This window comes from Aquila chrysaetos, chromosome 2, assembly GCF_900496995.4.
Source record: "Aquila chrysaetos chrysaetos chromosome 2, bAquChr1.4, whole genome shotgun sequence".
Lineage (NCBI taxonomy): Eukaryota > Metazoa > Chordata > Aves > Accipitriformes > Accipitridae > Aquila > Aquila chrysaetos.
In genome coordinates this window covers 53,545,365-53,568,078 of record NC_044005.1, presented here as the reverse complement: position 1 = coordinate 53,568,078, position 22,714 = coordinate 53,545,365, and the positions used below count along the sequence as shown (strand labels likewise).

General features: G+C 45.1%; 1 protein-coding gene across 3 annotated transcripts in view; it reads left to right on the top strand.

Annotated features, from left to right (window-relative positions):
- The first annotated feature begins 14,608 nt into the window (after positions 1-14,608).
- Positions 14,609-22,714, top strand: part of NKAIN2 (sodium/potassium transporting ATPase interacting 2) — a 569,020-nt gene continuing 560,914 nt past the window's right edge. Inside the window, exon 1 of one of the 3 annotated variants that reach the window (XM_041120375.1) lies at positions 14,609-15,143. In XM_041120375.1, coding sequence (XP_040976309.1) covers positions 15,090-15,143 — 54 coding nt within the window. In that variant the 5' untranslated portion in view covers positions 14,609-15,089. The remainder of the gene's footprint in view (positions 15,144-22,714) is intronic. The other 2 variants (XR_003921409.1, XM_030000711.1) reach the window with 2 other exon arrangements.

Here is a 22,714-nt window from a genome sequence, read left to right as displayed (position 1 = left end):
TTTTTAGTACTTACACACCTCAACCCCTCTGCGTTTCCATTTTCTCGCCTCTGTCTATTTACTCCATTTGTATGAACAAGAAGGAGAAAAAGAAACATGCACAGGTTATTATTACGGGCAGGATTAGGATTTTCAATACAGACAACAGCTGAGGTACCCCCTTTTAAGCCCAGATGTCGCGTGACTAGCCCCCGAAGACAGCGTGCTTCTCTGAGACCCAGTTTTTTACTCATTTCTCTGTGCAGCCTTAGAATCCCTATGCGGTACATAGAGGCTAACAGCGAGTGTTAGCCTGTACCACCCAGAAGTCACGTTTCCCCTCCGCTGGGCGTTCATCTGAGCTAATCGAAGAGCCCGTGGACCAAGGAAAAGCAGGTGCTAGCTGCCGGCTCTGTGGAGCTGCGGGCAGGTTAGCTCAGAACCCAAAGCCGTGCCCACCGCACGCGCAGAGCCGCTCTCTGCTCCCCGGCACTCGACGGCGTAACCGTGCATCAGAAGTTTCAGTCGGCTGCAATGGTGTTAAAAATGGTGTGGGCCTGCATGAAAGGAATAATCGAGAGAGGAAAGGGGTGGGAGGCTGAGCTCCATTTACATCTGTAAAATGCAAAAAGAAGGTCTTACTCCTTTGCGAAAGCCGCAGACCCCAGGGGAGCGGATTAGTGCTGTGCAATTGATGTATCCGTAAGCCGATTGCACGGTGTGTGGGGTGGATGTGCAGAGATAGGAGGGAGAGGAGGGAAGCCTATGGTCTGACGGACTGAATATGCTTCTGGTTAGGTAATAGTTCTTAAAACAGCCCCACTGTGTTGACCGAGATGGTGGCTGCCATATGTACGCTGTAAAAAGATCACCTTGAGTGAATCATCCCAAATAAGCACATCAAGGAGAGATAAAGCCGGCAAATTTGGAGAGAAATGAATTCAACTCGTACAAGCCAGTGTTAAAAAAAAAGTAACACTGATCGTATTCCTTTATTCACAATGATTTGCATTATCCCAGTCAGCTCTATCCACTCCTAGAATCTTGTTTGATGAAATGAAAGTGGCTTTAGTAATATAGTTTGCAGAGGGCATGGAGAACAAGATTGTTTATTCTTATGTTATAACTTTATTACTTTGCATATTTGCAGGAAAAGTTGCTTACTATAAGGAGAAAAATGAAGATTTATACCTTGGGTGTTCACTTCCGATACTTGTTTTTTTCAATTACATTTCATATCCCATCTCATTTTTAGATAATTAAAAAGAAAGCTACAAAGAGAATCAAGTTTAAGACTCCCTTATAATAGGGAACTTGGGCAATGACAAAACCTGCATGACTTAAGTATCTTCATTTCTTGACTGTACTTTCAATATTTTTTTGATCACGCTGATATAATGGGAAAATAGCAGAAGCGAGAAGAATTTCCAGTACCTCTGAGTCTTCTTCTGTTTTAGCCTGTAGCCACATGTTGAATGCACAGCTGCAGTGACTTTTTCCCCCAGTGCCATTCAAGCAATGATCAGAATGCTCCAACTAATGTTTTGAGAGTCAAGAAAAACAAATAAACTGGGAAGAAAGCCCCAGGACTAGCAAAAAGTTCACCTTGAGAGTTTCCTGCCGGAATTTTCCGCAAATGAACTGCAGAGTTCTTAAAGTTTGGGGTATGGAATGGAATTTAGCAAGTGAAGAACGAACTTCGTTGAAGTGAAGAAAGCTCAGTGACAGAATCAACACCTACAGGCAGTGAGAGCAAAAAGAAACTGAGTCAATATGTGTGAAAAGAACAGTGTCAGGGAGTAAAACAGCTGAAGAAAAAGTGATAAAGAAAAAAGGAAGAACAGGAACAGGAACAAAATGTGATTGGAGAATGTAGTTTTACTACAGATGATTTATTTATGTGAAATCTTCCTAATGAGTAGCGAAAGATTACTCCAGGCTGGTTAAACCTTCTTAGGCAAAATAATCCTGAGAAACAGACTGAAAGGGAGATTCATTTTGGACTTTTACTGAATGCAATGGTAGAAATACTACTGAACTCTTATCCTCAGAAATAAATGGTCTTTTCTTTTCCATTATTTACCATCTTATTTGCTATCATCTACCACACTGTTTCTTGAGGGTGAGTCAAAAAGAGAAAGTTTTTTTATTATTTCCAGGGAACTGTAGGAAAATGCTGGTAAAATTCTTATTTGCTGAGAAGTGTTCGAGTCAAAGTTAGGCTACTTGGTCTGTGGTGCTCCTAGTACAGGTGCATGGGAGAGTAATACTCAGTCACTGGCTGGAGAGATGGATGGGGAACACATGGGAGCTATATAGGTATTGTTGGGTGAAGGCATGAGGGATTGAAATGTACCTCAAGAACTTAAATACTGAACAAGAAACAACACACATAATGTCCTAAACACAAAAATAGAGATAGGTGATTTGCATCCACAAAGAGAGTGAAACAGGTCTCTCAAGGAAGATGGCTCTCTCCAGGGAGGAACGTAAAGAAATATCCTGGACCATCAGTAAAAGGCATAGGGAGAAGGGAGCAACAACAAATCTCAAAGAAAAAGTTACTAAATGTAGAAACAACCACAATAAAGCCCCAGATCTGGTGGCTGCAGGAACTGACAAACCTTTCTCGTCCAAATCCCCTCCTCCGGTGCATCTCCTCCCCCTCCTTCCTCACTGACCTGGGGGTATCTGCACAGGGGTTTCTCTCACATCCCAATCTCCTGCCCCGCTGCAGGTTCCCCCTCTTAAATCCATTCTCCCAGAGGCACGACCGCCGTCACTGACGGGCTCAGCCTGGGCCAGAGTCGGGTCCGACTTGGAGCCGGGGAACCTTCTAGAAGCTTCTCACAGGAGCCGGCCCTGCGGCCCCTGCCCCGCTACCAAAAACCCACCACACAACCCCAAAACACTGCTGCAGCTGAAGAAAAAAAAAAGAAATTAAATCCCTTTGAAATGCTCAGTGAGTTTAAGAGCAACTGAAAAAATCTGCAATAAATCTTAACAGGATACACAAAATAGGAGCTTAAAGAACACAGTTCTTTAACGTTCTAGCCTTTTTAATGTTCATTTTTTAAATGCCCAAATGTATTAAACATTTTATGATACAGTTAAAGGCCCAATCTCTGTCCTGAAAATTCAATTTAGATTTAAAGCACAACTTAGAACAAAAGTATTTCATAAAACGAACTGGAATTGGTAATATCAGGCTACGCTGTTCAGGCAGTTGCTTGTTAAGCTTACGTGTGTCTCAGCGGTTTGTGAGATCTATGTTTCATGTTGGAAAAAGCATGGCAGAGATTAATTTTAAAGAAAGGTTTAAAGAAGGAGAAGCTAATGGGATAAGCGAGAGGACAAAATAGACCCTAAATTTCTAAAAATAATCAGAGACTGTTACTTCTAAATAATCAGCTTGGCAGAAACTTCAGGAGCTCATTACTATAAAGAAAAAAGAATCATAATTAAAGATCAAAGCTTAATCTACCTTCACGGCTCTCTGGTAGGTTGGTGATAGCAGAGAAGAGGTTTACTTCACAGTTTTTATGATGAGATGATAGTTTTTTTACAGCTTTGTTATAGCTACCTTCCACCAAAAGATCTAATTCCTGTCCCGAGGAACTGTTTGACCTAAACTTTCCTTATTTCACTCTGACAGAAAAAGAAAATTAATCTGAAAAAAAAAAATAGTTTGGGGGTTATTATTATAACTAAACTAATATACATTTAGTGGTCTGTAAAGGTTAATATTTTTCCAACATGTATCTTCTTTTAGCACAACAACATCTTGCTACTATCATCTCCACGTATTAAATCTGTCTCAAATCTCTGTGTCAGCTTTATAGCTGAAGAAAATCACCATTCATGAAAGATAAATGGAAAGGATCTTCTTCAAGTAGCACATATAAACCACAGCATAGTTTGCAGTTACCCCAGTGCCGAGACACAAAACGCGACACTGCTGTTTGATAAACTTTTTAAGCCAGTGAGCAAACCCCGATCCACTAAAGCCCTTCCCCTACTCTCTGTGAACTGCGTTAATCACACGGCTGGAAGCTGGTCCTGTGCTCTCCGCAGCAGCTTTCTGGGCACGGGAGAGGAGCATCACCCAAAAGAGACCTCGTTGCCTACGTCCTCCCCATCGGAGAGTGCCGGGGACTCCCACCCAAGAGCCAGGAGGACCTGCAAATTCAGACGGTGCCCCCGAGCGCTGCTTTCCCCCCGCGGTCACCGTGCGGAGGGGAAGGCACGGCTCCTGCCTCTGCCGCTCCGACCAGGGGACTTCTGGCAACCGACCCTGCCCCTGCGGGGCTGGGACAAGGACGAACAGGGACCCCGCTCCCACCTGCGTGCTCGCCGTCCGGCTCTCCCGCAGGCTTTCCCACCCTCCCAGCCTGCCGCGGAGGAGGGCTTTTGGAAAGCTGGATCTCTTCACGGCTCTGATGCTGACAGCCTGCGTCCCTGTGGAGTTGTACAGCGTCTCTGGGAAGGGGGGCAATCGTGGGTGAGGCCTCGGTCACGGGGGAAAGTGGGAACTTCTTCAACTGGTCTCACTACTAGCAGAAACATAATGGGAAATTATATCCTAAAGGATGTTTAAGGGGTGTGAATCATGGTGGAAGAAGATGCCCGATTCTGGAGAAATTCCTACTGACTATCTTTGGCAGCACTCTGCTCTTGCTGTTGGGAATTTGCTTTTAGCCTCTTGACATGCGTTGCATTGGGAACATCTAACTTCCACTGCGCGTTTTACCAGGCAGCAAGGCACCGGGGTCCTTTAGCAAATGTTGCCTGAGGATGATAAACTAATAACAAAAGGGGAGGACGGAGGGGGGGAGGGGAACAGAGCAGTCACTTAGCACAAAATCAAGACACCAAGAACAAAATTAATCAAAGCTCCAAGGGATGTGAAGAAGAAAAAAAAAAATCTTTAATTGCCTACACTCCAAGGCTAGGAGCCTGGTGAATAAACAAGAATTGGAATGGCTCATTTAAGAGCATGAATTTCTCCTCATTGGCATTACTGAGACTTGCTTGGGTGATCTGCATGACTGGAATGTTGAAATCACCGGTCGTAATCCATTTAGGAAAGATGAAGCGGGGAGAAGGAGTGGAAAATGACACTTCATGTCAAAAATGGCACTACCTCTTTCCAAGTGCTGACAGCGTAGAAGCGATCAATATTGAAGGTTTATGGGTAAATTTGACTGGCAAAGTGCAAAGTACCAGCTGGGATTTGCTGCAAGTTACCATATTGCAGTGGGAAGCCAGGTGCTCAGCTGAGTACCTGTCTATAATGCAGGAGGAATAAGTGGCTGTGTTATCAGAGGGACTTCAGCCTGAGTGACATACGCTGAGGAACTTCTGATGCCAGTGTTAAAACTTCTCTAGAATTTCAAAAAGTTATAGGTGAAAATTTCTCACATATTACTAGATAAAAAAATCATGGTTACATTTACGCAAATTCCTAGATTTGCTGTTTGCACAGAGAACAAAGCCCAGCCAGCACTGTTTGTGTATTGCTTTAAATGGGTTGATTTCAGAGAGTTGAGAGCAATTAAGAACCAAATTGAATGGAGGGGGAAAAAAAAAAAAGAGTACCACAGTATAATGAGCATACATTGAAGTAGGAACTGGAGAAAATAGATAAAGGAAACAAAAGTAAAAGAATACACAATCATTTTATAATGGACCTCACCAGATCCAAGTAAATCAAGATGAATCAATTACAAAAGTGAAAAGGCAATAAGACCTGCCATGGCTGTTAAGGTCAATAGGAAGAGAGACTATTTGGGCTTTTTAAAAGGATATTAAAAGCAAATAAAAGAGAAGAACAATATTGGCTTTGTACTAGTAGGTGGGAATCACAGACTAAAGAATGCAGGCGAGCCACGTGTGCTCAGTGCATAGCTCCGTTCTGTGTTTAGGAGGGGAAAATGTAGAAATTTTATCATAAAGTAATGCTGAAATGCTTTCCATTCCAGTGGTCACTCCAGAGAATTAAAAGGCAGTTACTAACAGCACACATTTCCAAATAAAAAGGTCCAGATGACTTTCACTGAGGAGTTTTAGAAAAACCTGGCAAAGAAATTCTCTGGACCATTAATGTTGATTTTCAATAAGAGTTGGAGCACCAGAAAAGCCCCAGAGAAAAGAGGGAAAGCTAATGTTGTGCCAATATTTTAAAGGGGTAAATGAGATGACCTGGACAATTATATACCTGTCAGTCTAACATTGATCGGAAGCAAAATGATGAAATAGCTGATATAAGACCCAATTAATAAAGAATTAAAGAGGGATAATATAATTAATGCTGATCAACATGAGTTTATGGAAAACAGATCTTGTCAAGCTAACTTGATGGCTTTTATTGATGTGATTACAAGTTTGGATGATGACGGTGCCTTGGTTTAAAAAGTTTAGACTTTTGTGAGCTCATTTTGATGACGGTTCGATGAAGAAAACTAGAATGATGAAAAGTCAACACAGAGCATATTAAGGTAGTCAAAAAGGTAGCTAACTGGTAGGTCTCAAATTGTAATTTTAAATGGAAAACAACCACTGAATATGTCAATAGCACCTTGTGCTATCTACCATTTCAATTATTTCTACATAAAAGGAAAAAAATTTGCTATGAATATAGTCCGAAGATGAAAAATAACTTCAGTGGCATGTTGTGAAGAGGACTGGCTACTTTCTATGCAACTGGGGTAACTTGGCAAGCTGCACACAAAGAAACATATTTGTCTGAGCAGAGCAGAATGCGAAGTCCCATAGTCAAGAACAGACAAGGTAATTCAGAGGGAACCCATGGAGGAGCCTGTCCCAGGAAACAAAACCAGAGAAGGGACCCTAGAGGTCGTGGGAGATGCACAAGATGGACAGGACCTCTCATCAAGATGACGTAAACAAAAACGCTACGAGGCTTTTTGCATTTGATAATGCCACATTCCCTGCTAATACACTATATTCACTTCTGCTGCCCACATTTCTAGAAAATATTGAACAGCTAAGGAGGATTTCCAGAAACACTGTGAGAGTGAAGGATTGAAAAACCTACCTGGTAGTATAAGACACAGGGAGACCAAGGTCTTTAGCTTATCAGAAGGAAGAGGCTATATTGAAATGGTAACACTCTAGGCAAGCTTATAGAGAGAAGAAAACTTTTGACTTTTTTAATTTCTGAAGGGAAATCTTCAGTGCTGCAGGCAGAGGTTGAGCAAGAACCAGTTCTTAAAAAATAAGATTTAGACTAGAATTAAAATGCAAATTTTTAATATTATATCTTCTACTGAATCCCTAGGATATATTACATAACACTTTGTGCATTCCTCATTTGTAGAAAATTTTAAATCATGTGTGGACCAGCATTCCCCCAAAGTTTGGTTCAATCAGAAATCAGCCCAAGGAAGACCAAGGACCTCTTGCAGGAGGCCAATCTGGGTAAAGAGAGAGACTCCATTTCACCTAGAAAGCCATCAAAATGTTATAAATAGACATAACGAGGGGTTATCCTCTCTGATCTGTCACGCGAGTTGCAAGTCCACTCATGCTCTCAGGAGAGTTTTCCAAGATCAGAACCCAAAAGAGACCGTTCGACCTGCTGCCTTTCTTCCACGTTTCCTTCTTACATTTCACTCTCGGCGCAGAGCCCGTTAATCTGGTATCTCTGCACCAGCTCGGTATATCTCTGCGCCAGCTCGGTATATCTCTGCGCCAGCTCGGTATATCTCTGCGCCAGCTCGGTATATCTCTGCGCCGGCTTCCTCCCTACCCCGGCGGCCGGGGGAAGGCGGCAGCGGGGCCGGCAGCGCGGCTGTGCTGGCCGGGGCAGCGGGCAGGGTGGGCAAAGGCGCTCGCTGCCTGGAAAGCTGCGCATCCATCCATCCATCCATCCATCCATCCATCCATCCATCCATCCCCTCCGCCACCCGCCAGAACGGCCGCTGCCGAGTTGGGGTACTGTGTCTATCCATGAAGCCAGTGCCCTCTTTCGATGGGTTGTAGTTTGTCAAGAATATCAAGGTTTTAGCTGCGGCTGAGAGCTGCGAGAGCTCTTCCAACTGCTCCCGTGGTGACGAGATCTCTCTGCAAAGGCAATAAGAGGGTTCCTTCTATTTTTCTATTCGCCCATCAAGTTTCTTCTTTGCAGATGAGGCTTTTTTCCCCTTTTCCCACGTGACTTTTGTTTTTTTCCTCCATTTCTAAGACTGTAATCGCACTTCTGACACGGCTTCATCACACACCAAAATCTCCTTGTGTTTTTCAAACATCAGGATTTTAGTTTCACCGGTAATCAGAATATTTGCTGAAAACAGAGCCCGTTTATTTCACAATTAAAAGACATTAAAATATTTTGTTATCTAGATTATATTAAATAAAAACTTAATAAATAGAAATTAGATTTGACAGTGGCTTATGGAAAAGGCAACTTTCAAGCACATTAATAGTAGAATGCTTAAAAATATATTCTTAATGGAAATGCATCCATGATTCCATGACAACAAAGGAAATAACAGAAAAAACAATGGTCACAAAGAATAGTTTGACCTCCACATTGGCCAATTTTAAAAGGGGAAGGAAATTCCAGTGCTAGGAAAGTGCTTTCTCCCTTGTGTTACCTTGCCCTAGGCAAAATGAGAACACAGTTATTTTCCAGATGAGGTATATAGGAAGCAGAATGTTTAAGCGACTTGCTAAAGGTTACACAAGTTTATAGGAGACAGATAACAGAAATCTACTATGGGAATGTCCAAAGCACCTAACATATGAGGTGTTTCAAATCTCTGTGCTCAGGTCTACTGAAACGTAGGATCAATAATATTCATTTACCTATACAATGCTTTAACATCCACAGGTGAGAAAGCATCGACTAAAAATAAAGTAGTGATAGCATTATTAGACTCTTCTTTTTCCCCAGAAAGGCACAGAAAATTACGGTGTTAGTCAAGAAAAACATTGTACAAATTATGTCCACCGAGAGCGGCGGTAAGCCTCCAGGACGACAATTTTGTTAACCCTGTCCCAGTGTGAAGCAATACAGCACAGCGAGACGTCCCTCCTCCCCTCCGATTCCTCCTTCGCCCGCAGACGGTGGAGCTGTCTGAGAATCGCCAGAGCCGTTGCATCCTCGCTGTCTCCCCAGCCTGGGTGGAGAACAAACTCGGCAGCGAGGACGCGGCGACAGCACTTGGCTGCTATTGTTCTGTGGCCCCAGAGCAGGTTTTTGCCACTTGTGTTGTGCTGCAGTTGGTGGCCCAGGAAGGTCAAAGAGGCCCTTGGGCACTGCTCTGCTGAGCTCCGCTCGTACCCGATGGGAGCCCTGGGCTGCATCCCGCTGCAGGAGGTCAGCGGAGCGCCCGGCTGCAGCACCCCTCAAGACAGGTGCAGCGTTCAGCCTCACGTATAATTTACTATTATTTTTTACTAGCATTCGTAATGGCAGGTATGTGATGGCTACATAGCCTACAAAGTCAGTGTATGACAGCGTGCCAGGGACACATCATTCTCTTCTTCAATCTAACAGCTTGCTGAGCTTCCCCATCCTATTCCTTTCACATTTTGAAAACTGGCTTGTCCTTTGCCCACGCACAAGAAGTTAGAATGCTACTGCTGCTACTTCAGCCGCTCATTAGCTATAATAAAATGCCCGGAAAATTCCCTTACTGGTTAGCATCGCTAGGTAGAAATGATACATCACATTATTTACAAAATCCAGTCACTCAGGATCACTCGGGAAACTGAATACATTAAACGAATGGATTACTTTTATTACTTTTATGACTTATATCTCATCTAAGGTATGGATATTGTTGAATAAGGAAGGTAAATCTTACTCTTCTCTTCACACCAGTTCCAGTGAGTCAATATGTCTGCGCAGAGGGGAAAGGGAGCCTGTTTTTCTCTCCAGTAGCCAGAATGCGTGACATGGCCTCAGATCTCCAGCATAGGTTGGTAGGAATAAGGGTTTTTCCAAATAGGAGCCAAGCACTTTGTCATCTTTGCAGCAGCCGGGATGTATCACTAGGCTTCCCATTTCCATCCTTCATTTCATTCATGAAATGATGCCCCTCCTAATTTGCCTCACCCTCTGGCTAGTTGTTGTCTGGCGACTTTTACGAGTCTTAAATTCATGCCTGAAAGGGATAATACTGGTCTTCTCGTTCGGTTAAAACAAAGACTTGCTTAGAAAATGCACACATTTAAACCCACCTTAATGTCTCAAATATCATTATTTTCAGCAGAAACTGCTTCTTAGTTAAATGGCTTTCAGGCATCAGACTATTATATGACAGATGATTTTGTCACTATGCAAAATGTGAAACCTGTAATCAACTTGTTATGGCATTTCACAAAAGTATGTGACAGTAAAATAAGTAAACTGTCATTTGGGCAATCAAGTCTTGAAATCCTGCAGGAGGAAAAAAAAGTACCTGACACTCAATCTTCATAGTAGGGACGAGGTTCAAAAAATAATTTAATACTGCTACAGTCTTACAGGTTTGAATAGAATTCTTACTGCAGTGTGCTTAAGCCTGCAATAATTTTGTATTATGTTTTAATCATGTATTTTCCCCCCTAATTGATTTTTTCCCCAGATAATGTATACGCACGTCACACAGCAAGGTCTGCTCTGTTAACAAGGTGTTGGTTAAATTGAAACAGTATTTTCCCTTTACTATTGATGACAACACCATCAATCCCCGAGCGTTCTCAGACCGGTTGGATATGAGAACGGATACAGTAGGCAGGAGCCCACGCCGATTTACCAGCGCCTGCGACAGCCTGGGCAGGCGGGGTGCTGGCGGCGGGACGGGCAAGCTCCTACACGGCTGGAATGCTCGGGGTGACGCGCTGGCTTTAACAGATTTCACATCAAAGTTTTATTAAAGGAAAGGGATATACAAGCTCTACGGTTCCCGAGCCGCTTCTGGCCCCTCATGCCGGTTCGTCTGGCCTGCGGCTTGTTCTCGAAGTCCTTGTTCTCCCCTGGGGCCGCAGATTTGATGGAGCGGGCTGGCAGCTGCAGCCCTCCCCGGGCTCCCCTCTCCCCCAGGCGCTCCCCCAGGCTCCGGGAAGGAACAGGCTAGGGACAGGCTTACAACCGATTAGTAAGCCCTGTCACATCACAGGGAAGGCGCTGCGGGGGACACAGGCTTTTGCCATTATGCCGTCGAAAGGCGCGTTCCCCGCTCCCCTCGAAAGAGCAGACACCGTGGGTGTACAGGCACTAGCAGCGAGGTCTTGTAACTGGGACTGTAAAATGAATCTGTAGCCTCCTGTTTCCAGTCATTCGTGACGGTCACAAATTTTGGAACTGATCTCTTCCCAGAGATGAGTTATAGAATTAAGAATAAAATTACACTTGATTATGAGAAGAGGGAAGGGAAACAGGGAAAACTATTTTTACCTTTTTTTTTTTTTTTCCTCCTTTGTGGCCTCTTTATGGTTACAAACCAAGTGGTAAAACCACTGGAATCTGCAAGTTAATATTTTGCATGGAATAACCTTCAGTGAAATGCACTGCACAGCCTGGCTTTGCAGAAAATTGGTTTTGTTTTGACAAAGTTATGAACATTTGGAAATTACTCACCGAGCACACACAACAGGCCTTTTGTTAAGTCTAACTGGGAAGCTACAAAACAATATTACTGTATGTACACAGCTGATCTCGCCGCACGCCGAAGCTGTGGGGCCCCGAGAACAGGCTGAGACTGGCCTGGGAAAGGCCCTGAGCATTTGACCTCACGAGAGCTGAACCCTGTGGCTCACCTCGAGCGCTCAGGGAGCAGTCTAGTAAGGATTCAGGGGCCGTGCTTTACTCATCCTTCCCCGCCTGCTCTACGGAGTCATACCATAACTCTTTTTCCCTCCCAATATATATAATTTGTAGCTTCTCTGATCGCGCAGAGCAAGCAAAGGCAAGCCCGCAGCAAGCCTAACTGTGGCGAGTCTGTTGGCTTACGGGGAGGAGGAATCTTCTTCGACACCTCAACGGTGGGTTACGGCTGGAGACTCTCGCAGAGAACCTAAACGTCACTATTGTCAACAAGCTTAGCGGAGATGGAGGAATACTCAGCTTTTGGGAAGGTTCGTGCTTGGAAAGGTAGAAAGACTGGAACAGCAGCAGAGGGAAACAGCAACAGAGGCAGCACCAGAGCTCAGACAAAGGTCAGGGAACAGAGCAGTTCGCACAACTGACTTCTTTGACTTCCTCTGCCGAGGCTTTATTCTGCTCCGAAGAGGGCCCTTATCAAGCAGCTCTGGCCAAATGCAAAGACAGGACAAAATGCCGTCCGTACCCGTACATCTGCTGTTGTAGGACAGAGCAAAGAAAGGCTACCCAACCCCTGCTGAAAAACAGGGCACAGGCAGCCCAGAGGAGCCCAAAGGAAGGAGAGGTTGAAAGGATAGGAGTGACATGGAGAAAGGCAGCTTGTGTGGAAAGGTAAGCCCTAGACCAGGGGGAACTGAAGGAGAGTGGAAGAGAGAGACACAATTACTTTGAAGCTCAGGAGAAGGCAAAGAAGTGGAGGCTCTTACTAAAAAGCAAAGCTATAGGAGAAGGTGCTGAGAAAGGAAAAGGGTCAGGGAGCTCTGGGAAGCTGTAGGAGTCCATGGAGATCATCCTTTTGGGCTGTGTCACTACTGCCCACGTTTTCCTTAGGAAACCTCCCACTGTAATAAACGACCAGATCAGTTACGGACACACGGGGAGCACTAGCGTTAGCTTCCTCTTAAGAGTCTAAATGAATACAAGTTTCCCCTTCTCCTGTTAGCTTCCCAGCTCCCAGTCTCAGATAATCAGATACACCGTTATTGCCACTTCACCAGTTTTACGCAGAGACAATCGCTGTGGGTAAATAAAAAGTGTTTTCCATTGTTTTTTTTGACCACCTCAGCTCCTCAGTCGGGCAGGATTCACTATACTAGAAGAGATCAGTACACAAACGCTAACATGCCTGGGATGAGACAGGAGTAATTACACAGCAACCGCAGAGTCTACTGCTACATCTTGTCTAGTTCAAATCTAAAGTTCAAACAACCATAATACCAGCTAATACCTGCACACCAATGTCACTCCTGCAAAATGCATGAATGGCATGCTGAAGAAGTCAAGAAAGACTACTTGAGTCCAGAGGTACCTGAGCTATTCTCTGCCACTTGCTGGTCATCTCTGCTCTCCGAGCCTCAGCAGCTCCACGGCTTTATTTGTTCTCAGATACAGCTCTCACTAGCTGTTGCCTCCTTAGGTCCTAGAGTGAATGTGTTCGCTGTGTTTGGTACTCTGCATGACCAGTGATTTGACAGGTCAATGCTGTTTCCGATCGCACAGAAGCTGACAATCAGAAGGATGTCCTTACAGAGTAGAGGACAACCAGTGTCACCTTTGTTTGTGTTTTGCTCCCCCGAGGAGCGCTCATTACATTACAAGGCATTTTAGGAATCATAACCGTCCATTTGACAGCCTGCCAACTATTTTGACAGACCCGCTCGGAAAGTGAGAGACAAACTACATGGGGTTCTAAGCTTCCCGAGAGCGTCCAGTTTCACAGAATGTTTGTGCTGCAAACAAACATCCACGTGTGCTCAGAAAACCTAGCGGCGTTCCTCCAGCTCATAATTGTCACTGCTAAAACTACCTCTGTCAATGGGCGGCTCAGCAAAAAAGTGACCCGGTATGAACGCAATGTCAAGACTGCTGCCGATGACACAGCAAGGAAAAGCCTTTGGAGGCGGATTGACGCAGCAGAACTTGACATACGGTTTCCCACCTACTTTATGTATTCACCATGGCTTTGATAGCAGAGAAAGGCTGGACCGCGCCACTAAGCGCAAACGTTCCTCGTCACGATGGTGAGCAGAACCAGCCCCCCTGAAACCAATTAGTATTTTTCTCCAAATTTCCCCGCTCTTCTCCTTCTTTTCCAGCCCTCGCCCCGCAGCTCCCGGCCTCTGCTCCGGATCCCTCCCGATCTGCCTCCTCCTCCGTCCTCTGCTCCGCCTGGGAACGGACACGGGTGCGGACCGGAGGCCGGCCTGGAGGACCGGGGCTCTCCGGGAGCTCTCCCCGGTGCCGACCGTCAACGGCGGCAGCAGCCGCGGCGAAGGCAGAACCGCCGTCTCCGCGTCCCCCCCCCCCCCCCTTGCACCGCCGACCGCGGCCCGGCAGGCGGCAGCAGCGGGCCCAGCCGCGGGGTTGGGGGGGGGGGGGGGGCTGCGCTCCGCGGACCGCGCTCTGCCGTCTCCGCGTCCCCCCCCCACCCACAACGAACGCTGCCCTGCCGGGACTGCGGGCCGCGCTCCGCGACCCTGCCGAGCTCTACGCCCCCCCCCGCACCGCGGCTTCCCCAGCGGAGGGGCTGTGAGCCTGGGCGGCGGCGGCGGGCTCGGTGCGGTGCGGGGGAAACCCGGGCGGAGCGGTGTCCCGCCGAGACAAAAGGCGCCCGCGGAGGGTGAAGCCGCCCCCGCCGCGCCCCTCACAGACAATAAGCGGCGGCCGGCCCTCCGGGGAGCCCCTGGGAGAAGGGGGGGGGGGGTTCCACTGCCGGGGCTGGCTGGGAGGAAGAGGAGGAGGAAGGAGGGAGGGAGTGTGGGGGAGCGGCTGTGCCGCGGGCAGGAGGGAAGCCGCTCTCCGAGCGTGAACCGAGCTCAGCACCGCCGCCTGCCTCGCCTCGCCTCCCCGTCCCTCCCTCCTCCCCTCCCCGCCTTCCCCCCCCCCCCCCCCGCAGCCGGCTGCGAGCCGGGCTGCTTTGCGAGCGGAGTTGAAAGGGGAGGGGGGGCAAACTTTGCAGCCCAGATGCCTCTGGGGCTGCTCGGCAGAGCGCGGCTGCTCCTGCAGGCACCTGCCGCCGCCCTTCCCCCGGCTCTGCCGCTCTCCGCGGGGGCGGCCGGCCCCGCCGCCGCCGGGCGCCGAGCGCTGCGGCCGCGGCTAGGGGCGGGCGAGTAAGCGGGCGGGCGAGCGAGCGAGCGAACGGGCGAACGAACGGGCGCGCCCCCATGCGGGTCCCGGGCTGGGGAGCGCCGGCAGGCGGGAGGCGGGCGGCGGCCGGGCGGTGTTCTCCTCCTGCCGCCGCCGCCTGAGGGGACGGCGGAGCGGGACGCCGGGAGCCATGGGCTATTGCAGCGGCCGGTGCACGCTGGTGGCGGTGTGCGGCGCGCAGCTGGTGAGTGGCGGCGGAGCCGGGGGGTGTGTGTGTGTGTGTGTGGAAATGTGTGTGTGCGTGAGGGGAAAAGGCGGGAGGGGGCGGCGGGGCGGCTCCCCCGCTGCCCGCAGAGTGCGTGTGTGTGTGTGGGGGGGGGGGTGTAGCGCCCGCGGTTTGGGCTCGGAAAAGGGGGGTTTGGGGCTGGGGAAGGGCGTGAGGGAAGCGGGGGCTGCGTTACAGGTAGTTCGGCGGCAGGCTGGCCCGGGAGGGCTGCGGGTGGGCGCACGGCGGAGTTGGCAGAAAGTCGGGCGGCGGGGGTCCCGAGCGTGGGCTCAAGTTGGGTGCCGGTTTTTCTCTGGCAGGCCGGTGGCGTTCTGTAAAGGAGGGGCGCGGGCCGTGTCAGGGGGGACGCGTGGCTCGCAGTTTGCCGTACAGGTGTGCGTGGGTGAAGTTGTGATGCCGGAGCTCTTCTGCAGCTGTGTTACCTTTTGGGGTTGTGGGTTTTTTTTTTGTTTTGTTTTGTTTTGTTTTTTTTCTTTCAGACTTATTTGCCCGTGTGCGTTAACGTTGTATCGTTGTTACGGAACTAAAACAATTATATATTTATACTTCTCTCGAGAGGAGACATGTGGCAGCACTTGTAAGCTCGGCTACCAGCGAAAGTAGACCCGAGTTTAAAAAGTAGGCACCGAGATACAATAACAAAGAAACCGCCTAAAAATAGATCTGCTTAGCAAGACGGTTAGCCTGTGCAATGGTATTGTGGCACCTCAAAAGTGTCTGGGCTTAAAGTTAAGAAACTAAAGACATGTCCCTTCCTGTAATATGTACGTGGGTGATTTTATTGTTATCAAAGCAGATGTCTGAGGTATAGAATTCCTACGGATGTGGAGATATGCAGCTAGAGACCTATCAATGGCATGTGCCCCGTTTCTTATTTTCATTAGACCAAGTGTTCGTGTGCTGGCAGAACAGGTGCTGGAAGCACCTTTGTTAAGCAGTTAACCTTATAGCAGGGAAGGAAAGAATTCATGTTTCTCCATCCCTCTACCTCTTACTGAATAGTTTTGCTGAGAAAGTGTGAGTCGGTATCAATAGCAACCAGCGTTGTTGCCAATTCCTCTCCTGCAGACAGGTACTAAGAGAACTACAGCAGAAAAACCCCAGTAGATTTCAGGGACCAAAATCAGTAAAACAGTACGTAGGAAAAGGAAGATGTGTTAGCAGATCAGAAATTCAAAATGCCCATGGTCTTTCTATCGGTTGTAATCAACCCTTAATCCTTTTGTGTTCTGGAAAACATTTCATTTGTATGTGCTGTTCTCCACCTAAGTTATCTGATTCTTTGTAGCTGGATGTATCTTATTAGATGTGATTTATTCATGCACACTGTCTAAAAAAAGAATCTTGAATAGAAGTAGTGAATCTTGAGTGGAATGGTAGGAATGTAACCTTTTCCAGCAATTTGGAAACATAAAATTAATCACTGAAGTTCTTCAGATCCATTTAAGTTTCAGAGGCATACTTTTCATTTTTTTTGCTGCAAAGGGAACAAAAAATGGCTTAAATTGTATCTTTTACAGATAAAAGGTTGTGGGTTTTCGTGTGGGGTTTTTTTTTGGTTTTTTTTGTTTTGGGTTTTTTTTTTAATGCGTTCAACAACCAGGAGGTTATGATGACTGTGGAATGTACTAAGATGTTATATTATGATTGTTTTCAAAGTCTGTGAAGGAAAACATATTTGCTAACTCATGGTGACAAAAATACATGCAAAACTCATAGTAAAAATATCAACAGAAATGCCCCGTAGGAATGTATCAGCAGGTGGATGAGCAGGTAAGCTAATGTAGAATTGTAGCGTTACTGTAAGCTTTCTAAAAGTGGTTGTAAACTACAGGGTCAAATAGATATAGTTTTAAAAAAGTAAATACTGTATTTTGGAGTAGCTTAAGCGAGCTTTTAACATTTTCATAAACTGAACGCAAACTTGAAAATTTTTACTGAGCAAGAAAAGGATGCACTAGCAGCAGCGCAAGCCTCTGAATAACGCTTGGCCTAGGTAATGACATTTAGATAGGTTCAAAGCAGGAATAATCATTTACGTGAGAAAAAGGAGTCGGGAATGGAAAAAATGATGCGCTTTATTAAAATCACTTGTCACATTCCTTCACACGCCACGTACCATCAGATGGGACCAGGTCATGAGTTTTAAATCAAGGGGACTTAACTCTCCTAAGTAGGCCTATGGGTGATTGATCAGTTGTCACTACTTTTCAGGTAAAGGCTACTTAAAGGAGCAAATGTTGTCAAGATTCAGCCTAGAATTAGAAGCCACGTTACCACAAAGGATGAAGTTATCCGGCCTGAGGAGATGGGCGTGGGAAACGTTTCTGCAATGAGAACTATACTGTTAAAAAAATTGCATAAAACTTTTAATGTGAAGATTATTTATTACTGATACCTGGATTTCAGTTTTAAAACGGTCATGTTTGAAGTAGAAAATAGACTTTTGCTTGAGGAAAAAGAGTTTGTATAAAGAAAGGTTTCTATCATTTTTTTAGTGAAAATATTTTCTTCTGTCTCTGCAGAGCTAGGGTGTGGTGATCTAATTGGTCTTTGTAGGCACTGTACAATAAATAATATTGAGGACCGCTGCAGTTCATTAGAGAGGCTGTTGCATATTGTGCATATATGAATGATGTAGATGTCGCGAACGGACAGAAAAAGGTGGTTTTTTTCAAATACCGGTGCAGGAGTAGAGCTACATCAACTTGAGAGACCCTGCACAAGCAGAATTATTTTCATAAATGCATTTTAAATGCTTATATCTAAGGCAACATACTGTAGCATCAGATTATCAGAAAGCTCAAGGAATGTTTCTGCTCTCAAGGGCATGCTGATCATTGCTCCCCTGCTTATTAACATACATATACCTTCCTGTTTGTGCTCTCATTTGTACTATGGAAAACAACCTTTGACAGCTCATTTTCCTCTGCATTTGTAGCCAATGAGAAGAATTAACAGCAAGTAAGAGCTAATTTTGCTGATGTTGGGAACAAGGCATTGCCTTCTGTATACAAAGCTAATTATCTCAAAATATCTTTTCATTTTTTTTAGATGCTAATTTTGGTCTCTGGTGTCCATTGCCCTTCTGAAGAGAACCCTGGGCATTAGGGGCCCTGGTGGTTTTCGTTGTATGTCAACTATCCTGGTTGCATTGAAAGAATTCTCTGTTATTGCGTTTTGTCCTTTAAACCTCTTCATTTTTGGGTGTCTCCTTTTCTATTAATAGCTTACATCAGTAACACTAATATCTGGTTGCTTAGTCTTTTTAATAGCAAGAGCAGCAAAGGTGAAACTGCCAAGGTAATTGTGCTTTCTAGAAGGTTTCAGGAGTGCCATGGAAACCAGTTTGAAACTTTTTACGTGTCCACCATTGCTGCTTGGGAAAACTTGGAGCAGTGGCAAAACAGTAAAAAGTTCTGCATGTTTTCAACTCAGCAGCTCTCTTCCTAAGTGCAGTGGTGAGAAAGGACAACGTTTCATAAGGAGACTTTAAATCTCCAGAAATCATTGCCATATTGTTTCTATCCATCAGACAAAGATGGCCACGCTCCTAAGGCTAATTAGATGACAGATAATTCAGCCTTTGCGCTGCCTTCCCTCAGTTTCCATCTGAATTTACTGAAATCATTCTGTTTGTACATTTTGCTTGTTCTTTTTCTCTTTTTTTTTTTTTTTTTTTTTGAAGTAAATTGTAATGCAGTTCAGATATTCCAGCTAAGTGTTGAAAACTATATAAAATTTGTAAACAAGCTGCGTATATCCCAAAGCTCAGTTAGTGATTCTGGGGCATTCGGTCTCATGCTCTAAAGAAGCATGTATTATAATGGGCACAAACTCCCCAATTTCTGAAAATCTTTCACGGGCATCAATGTTTAACGTTTGCAGTCTCTCCTTTTCCTCACTAACACCTCGCCGTTTGGGGCATAAGCACACCGACACACAGCCCAGTTGTATCTCTTGCCGAACTCTTCCAGTTACAAGTCTGGCTCAAGCCGCTGTCCGAGTGTGTCATTGTGGCCAAGCAGAATGGCAAAAGCACCCTGATTTGGTTGCTTTTGCTAACATAGGTCCAATCTTCATCTTTGCTTTGAGCTAGTGAAGAAAATTATTGAAACGCTAACAGCTTGTATGGAAATGTCCTTGTTCGGTGCTTTTCTACAAATGACTAATGCGAATTAAGAGAAAATTCACATACTTTATTTCAAGAACTGCATCAGCTGAGGTAACTTCTCTACTTACCTGTGATACCAATGTCCATAAACACATATTTAGTTATGTTGTTGCACCTGAAGACACATACTAGATCTGTGGCAGATAAAGTGGTGGAACCACTCAAACCCGGGAAATTAATTACATACAAACTGGGAAGTAATACAGTAGACCGTATGTCTTCTGTGACTTCTTCTGACGTCACGGGAGATGACTGTAATCTATATTGCACACATGAGATAAGACTGAAGAGCGTCCTGTTCTCTTCCGATTCTCACATGCATTATAAAACGACAGTATGTGTAAGTACGGAGAACAGACCTTGGTTCTTAGAGGAAAAAGTCTGCCTTAGCGATCAGTCCTGTAAAGTTTTGGTTTGCCTTTTTTAAACATGAGCAGCAGCATTCTTATGCTCGTTCAGACGCTTTAGGAATGGTGATTGTGGCAAGTTGTAGTCTATATCACAAATCTGCCTACTGGGTTTAGCACAGTTTAATACCATGAATATCCTTGCTTGCGGAAAAACTCGGGTTTTAACAGTTTGCAGGTTGAATTGTCTCTGGACCTTCAGGGAGTGAGGTTTGCCAGATTAGATCCGGGGTCCCTCTGAGGGCAAAGCGAAGGCATCCACACCAGATACTCCCTTGGATTAGCTACTCTGCAGTTTTATGTAATAAGGAACATCTTTTTGTTAACATAGGCTTTAAACCATGCATATCGTCAGGGTACTTTCCAATAGCAGACCAAACCACCTAATTAGTGTATGTAGTATGTTTATTTTTTTCATTTTTGCTATAGGGGAGCGGTATGGAAATTTTTGGTGTTTGCTTTTAATTGCTGGGTTTTGGGGAGGGTTGTTTTTTCTTTTTGCATGTGTGTTTTAATTGTGTTTCATTGTCACTGTTGTCAATGGTTTTCAATAGCAGCTTTAGGAGAGAAGTATCTGCAATGGAAAATTCTGATGACATGCACATGTTCCTACATTTTCTGCTAGCAAAAGGGGAATTAAAGTTGTGGGCTTTCCACGTGGAATGGAAAGTGATGTTGTTGCTGGTCTTAGCCTGTGGATCTGTAGGTTTATCAATCTAGAAGGAGAGTAGAAAGAATTGGTTCCTATGTTTTGGAAGGTACTTATATTTAAGTACTGCCTTTGAAATTGTGCCTATGTCAACAACTTGTGTCTGTGTCTTCTCTAAAGTTCTGCTTCTTGCTTTGTTTCGATTTTGATAGGAAAGAAAGTGAAAGTCTTAGTTTCATTGTATTCAAAACCATTGTGGTCCTACTGGCAATGAAAACAAACCAGTCCTGTGAATAGCAGACTTTCAGCAGATGTATGTTTGAAAGCTATTGTATAACACTGAGGAGTAGATTTTGAGGCGCTGCTGGGAATATATAAAACAAGGACTTGATCATGAATTCAGAGAGCTAAGATCTTTTGTTGCTATGAAAGAAATATGTAGCAACCTTTCCAGGTTTAAGTGAGACCTTGGTAGAAAAGTAAACACTCTTTTTCTATTCTGTTTTTGAGATAAAATGCTGAGGATTCATAACAAAACTGTTTTTTTGTGATAACTTGAGGTCAAAAATAGCGATGCGTACAAAAAAAATGGATGTCAGAGGTAATGCTCCATTATGTCATTTAATTTCAGTGGCTTGATGCTCACTATGAATGGTACAGTATTATTTTTCATAGAATTGTGAATGAATAATAATTGTGAATAACCAATCATGCACTTCAAGAAAAGCAGAGTATGTTGTTTTAAGTTACGGGGGTAGAAGATTTCAGACCGGCTGAATAGCAGGTTTAATTCACTGCATTTTGAAGCTGAACTTCTTTAGAGTTCGGTGAGCAGACTCAACATTCAGATACTGTGATGATGGGTTGGAAGGGAAGGTTTAAATAGATTGAGAGGAGTTGAATATACTACCTGAATTTAGGGACCTAGAATATCTAGCGAAGTTACTCTTCTTGTATAGCTGTAAGGCAAATCTTTGACAGCAGGAATTAATTTCGTATTGACAGAGATTTGAGCTAGCACCTTGAATGATGAGCAGCAGGGTGTGGGTTTGGGTGGTTTTTTTTTTTTTTTTACTTTTGCTGTTTCTTTACAAAAAGCACTAAGTAAGCATTTTTAAAAGACACTAAAAACTCTCTGTAGTCAGTCTGTAGTCAGTGGAGAGAAATCTCTCATTCTGTAGTCAACAGAAAGGAACAGGCTCCATTGCAGAAAGGTTCAAAGCAGAAACATAATGTTTTGAGTTGGTAGTGACTTTAGTGTCCCAGGCTGAGCTGTGGGAACGTATACAATGCAAGTGCAGCAGATAAGGTTTGTAAACAGGTACTTGGTGACTTGTTCCAGGAAAGAATCTAAATCCATTTGAGGTCTTCTCAATGTCCTGGTGCATCCAATGATGTGGGTCTCAACATCTAGTTCCAGTTAGCATGGAGTTTTGAGAAACTTCCCTGGGCTTAGGGACCGGAGACGTTCAGGCAGTGTCTGCTCTGGAGGCTGCTGTCAGTGCCCGGTGGACTACCTGGGTATCCCCATACACTCCAGACAACCTTTTTTGGTACCATGGTTCCACTGAGCTCGAGAGATTATCCCAGGTGTGCAATGCCAAAAGAGACAGCTATGCCCAATGACATTTTGTAAGAAAAGGTGTGTCAGAAACCTTGAATTTCTACAGGACTTACTTATGGTTCTGAATTTAAGTGACATTTAGCGGAGAATAACAGTAGTGAGTCTTTTCGTATTTCGGTGGGGGCAAGAGTATTGATGGTCTGACTAAATCAGAATAATCTCTCTAGGCTCCTCTGCAGTCAGAAGAGGGAGTCCTTCAGGGGGCAGGTCAGAGCGCCTGGTTGTGTCTTGCCCTAAACTGCCCTTTAGAGTTGTGTCTTAAGTAAAGCAGTCCTTCAGCTTAAGGCGGCTGTTTGGGAGGGGCAGGGAGAGAAGAAATCACAGACCCATTGTACACTGTTTTGCCATCCACAGTACTTGTTACTTACATTTTTCCTCCCTCTTGCATTTTCACTGGTCATTTGACTGAGGACTTTCTGATTTTAAGCATGACTGTGATCTCCAGATTGTGAAATGCTGTTTTGGAAAGGTATTTGTCTCTTTGTTGACTGCAGAAGGAAACTAAGGAGCTGGTTTCACCAGAGCAATGTCAGCTTTTTTGCATACGTCCCTTAAGATCCCCTAAAAAAAATTAAAATGGTAAAATCAACAGGGTAAAACCAATTTATGCTTGCTTTGGTTTTTAGGTGATTTTCTGTGGCTTCCAATAGGAGTGAGGAAGACAGGGAGCACTAG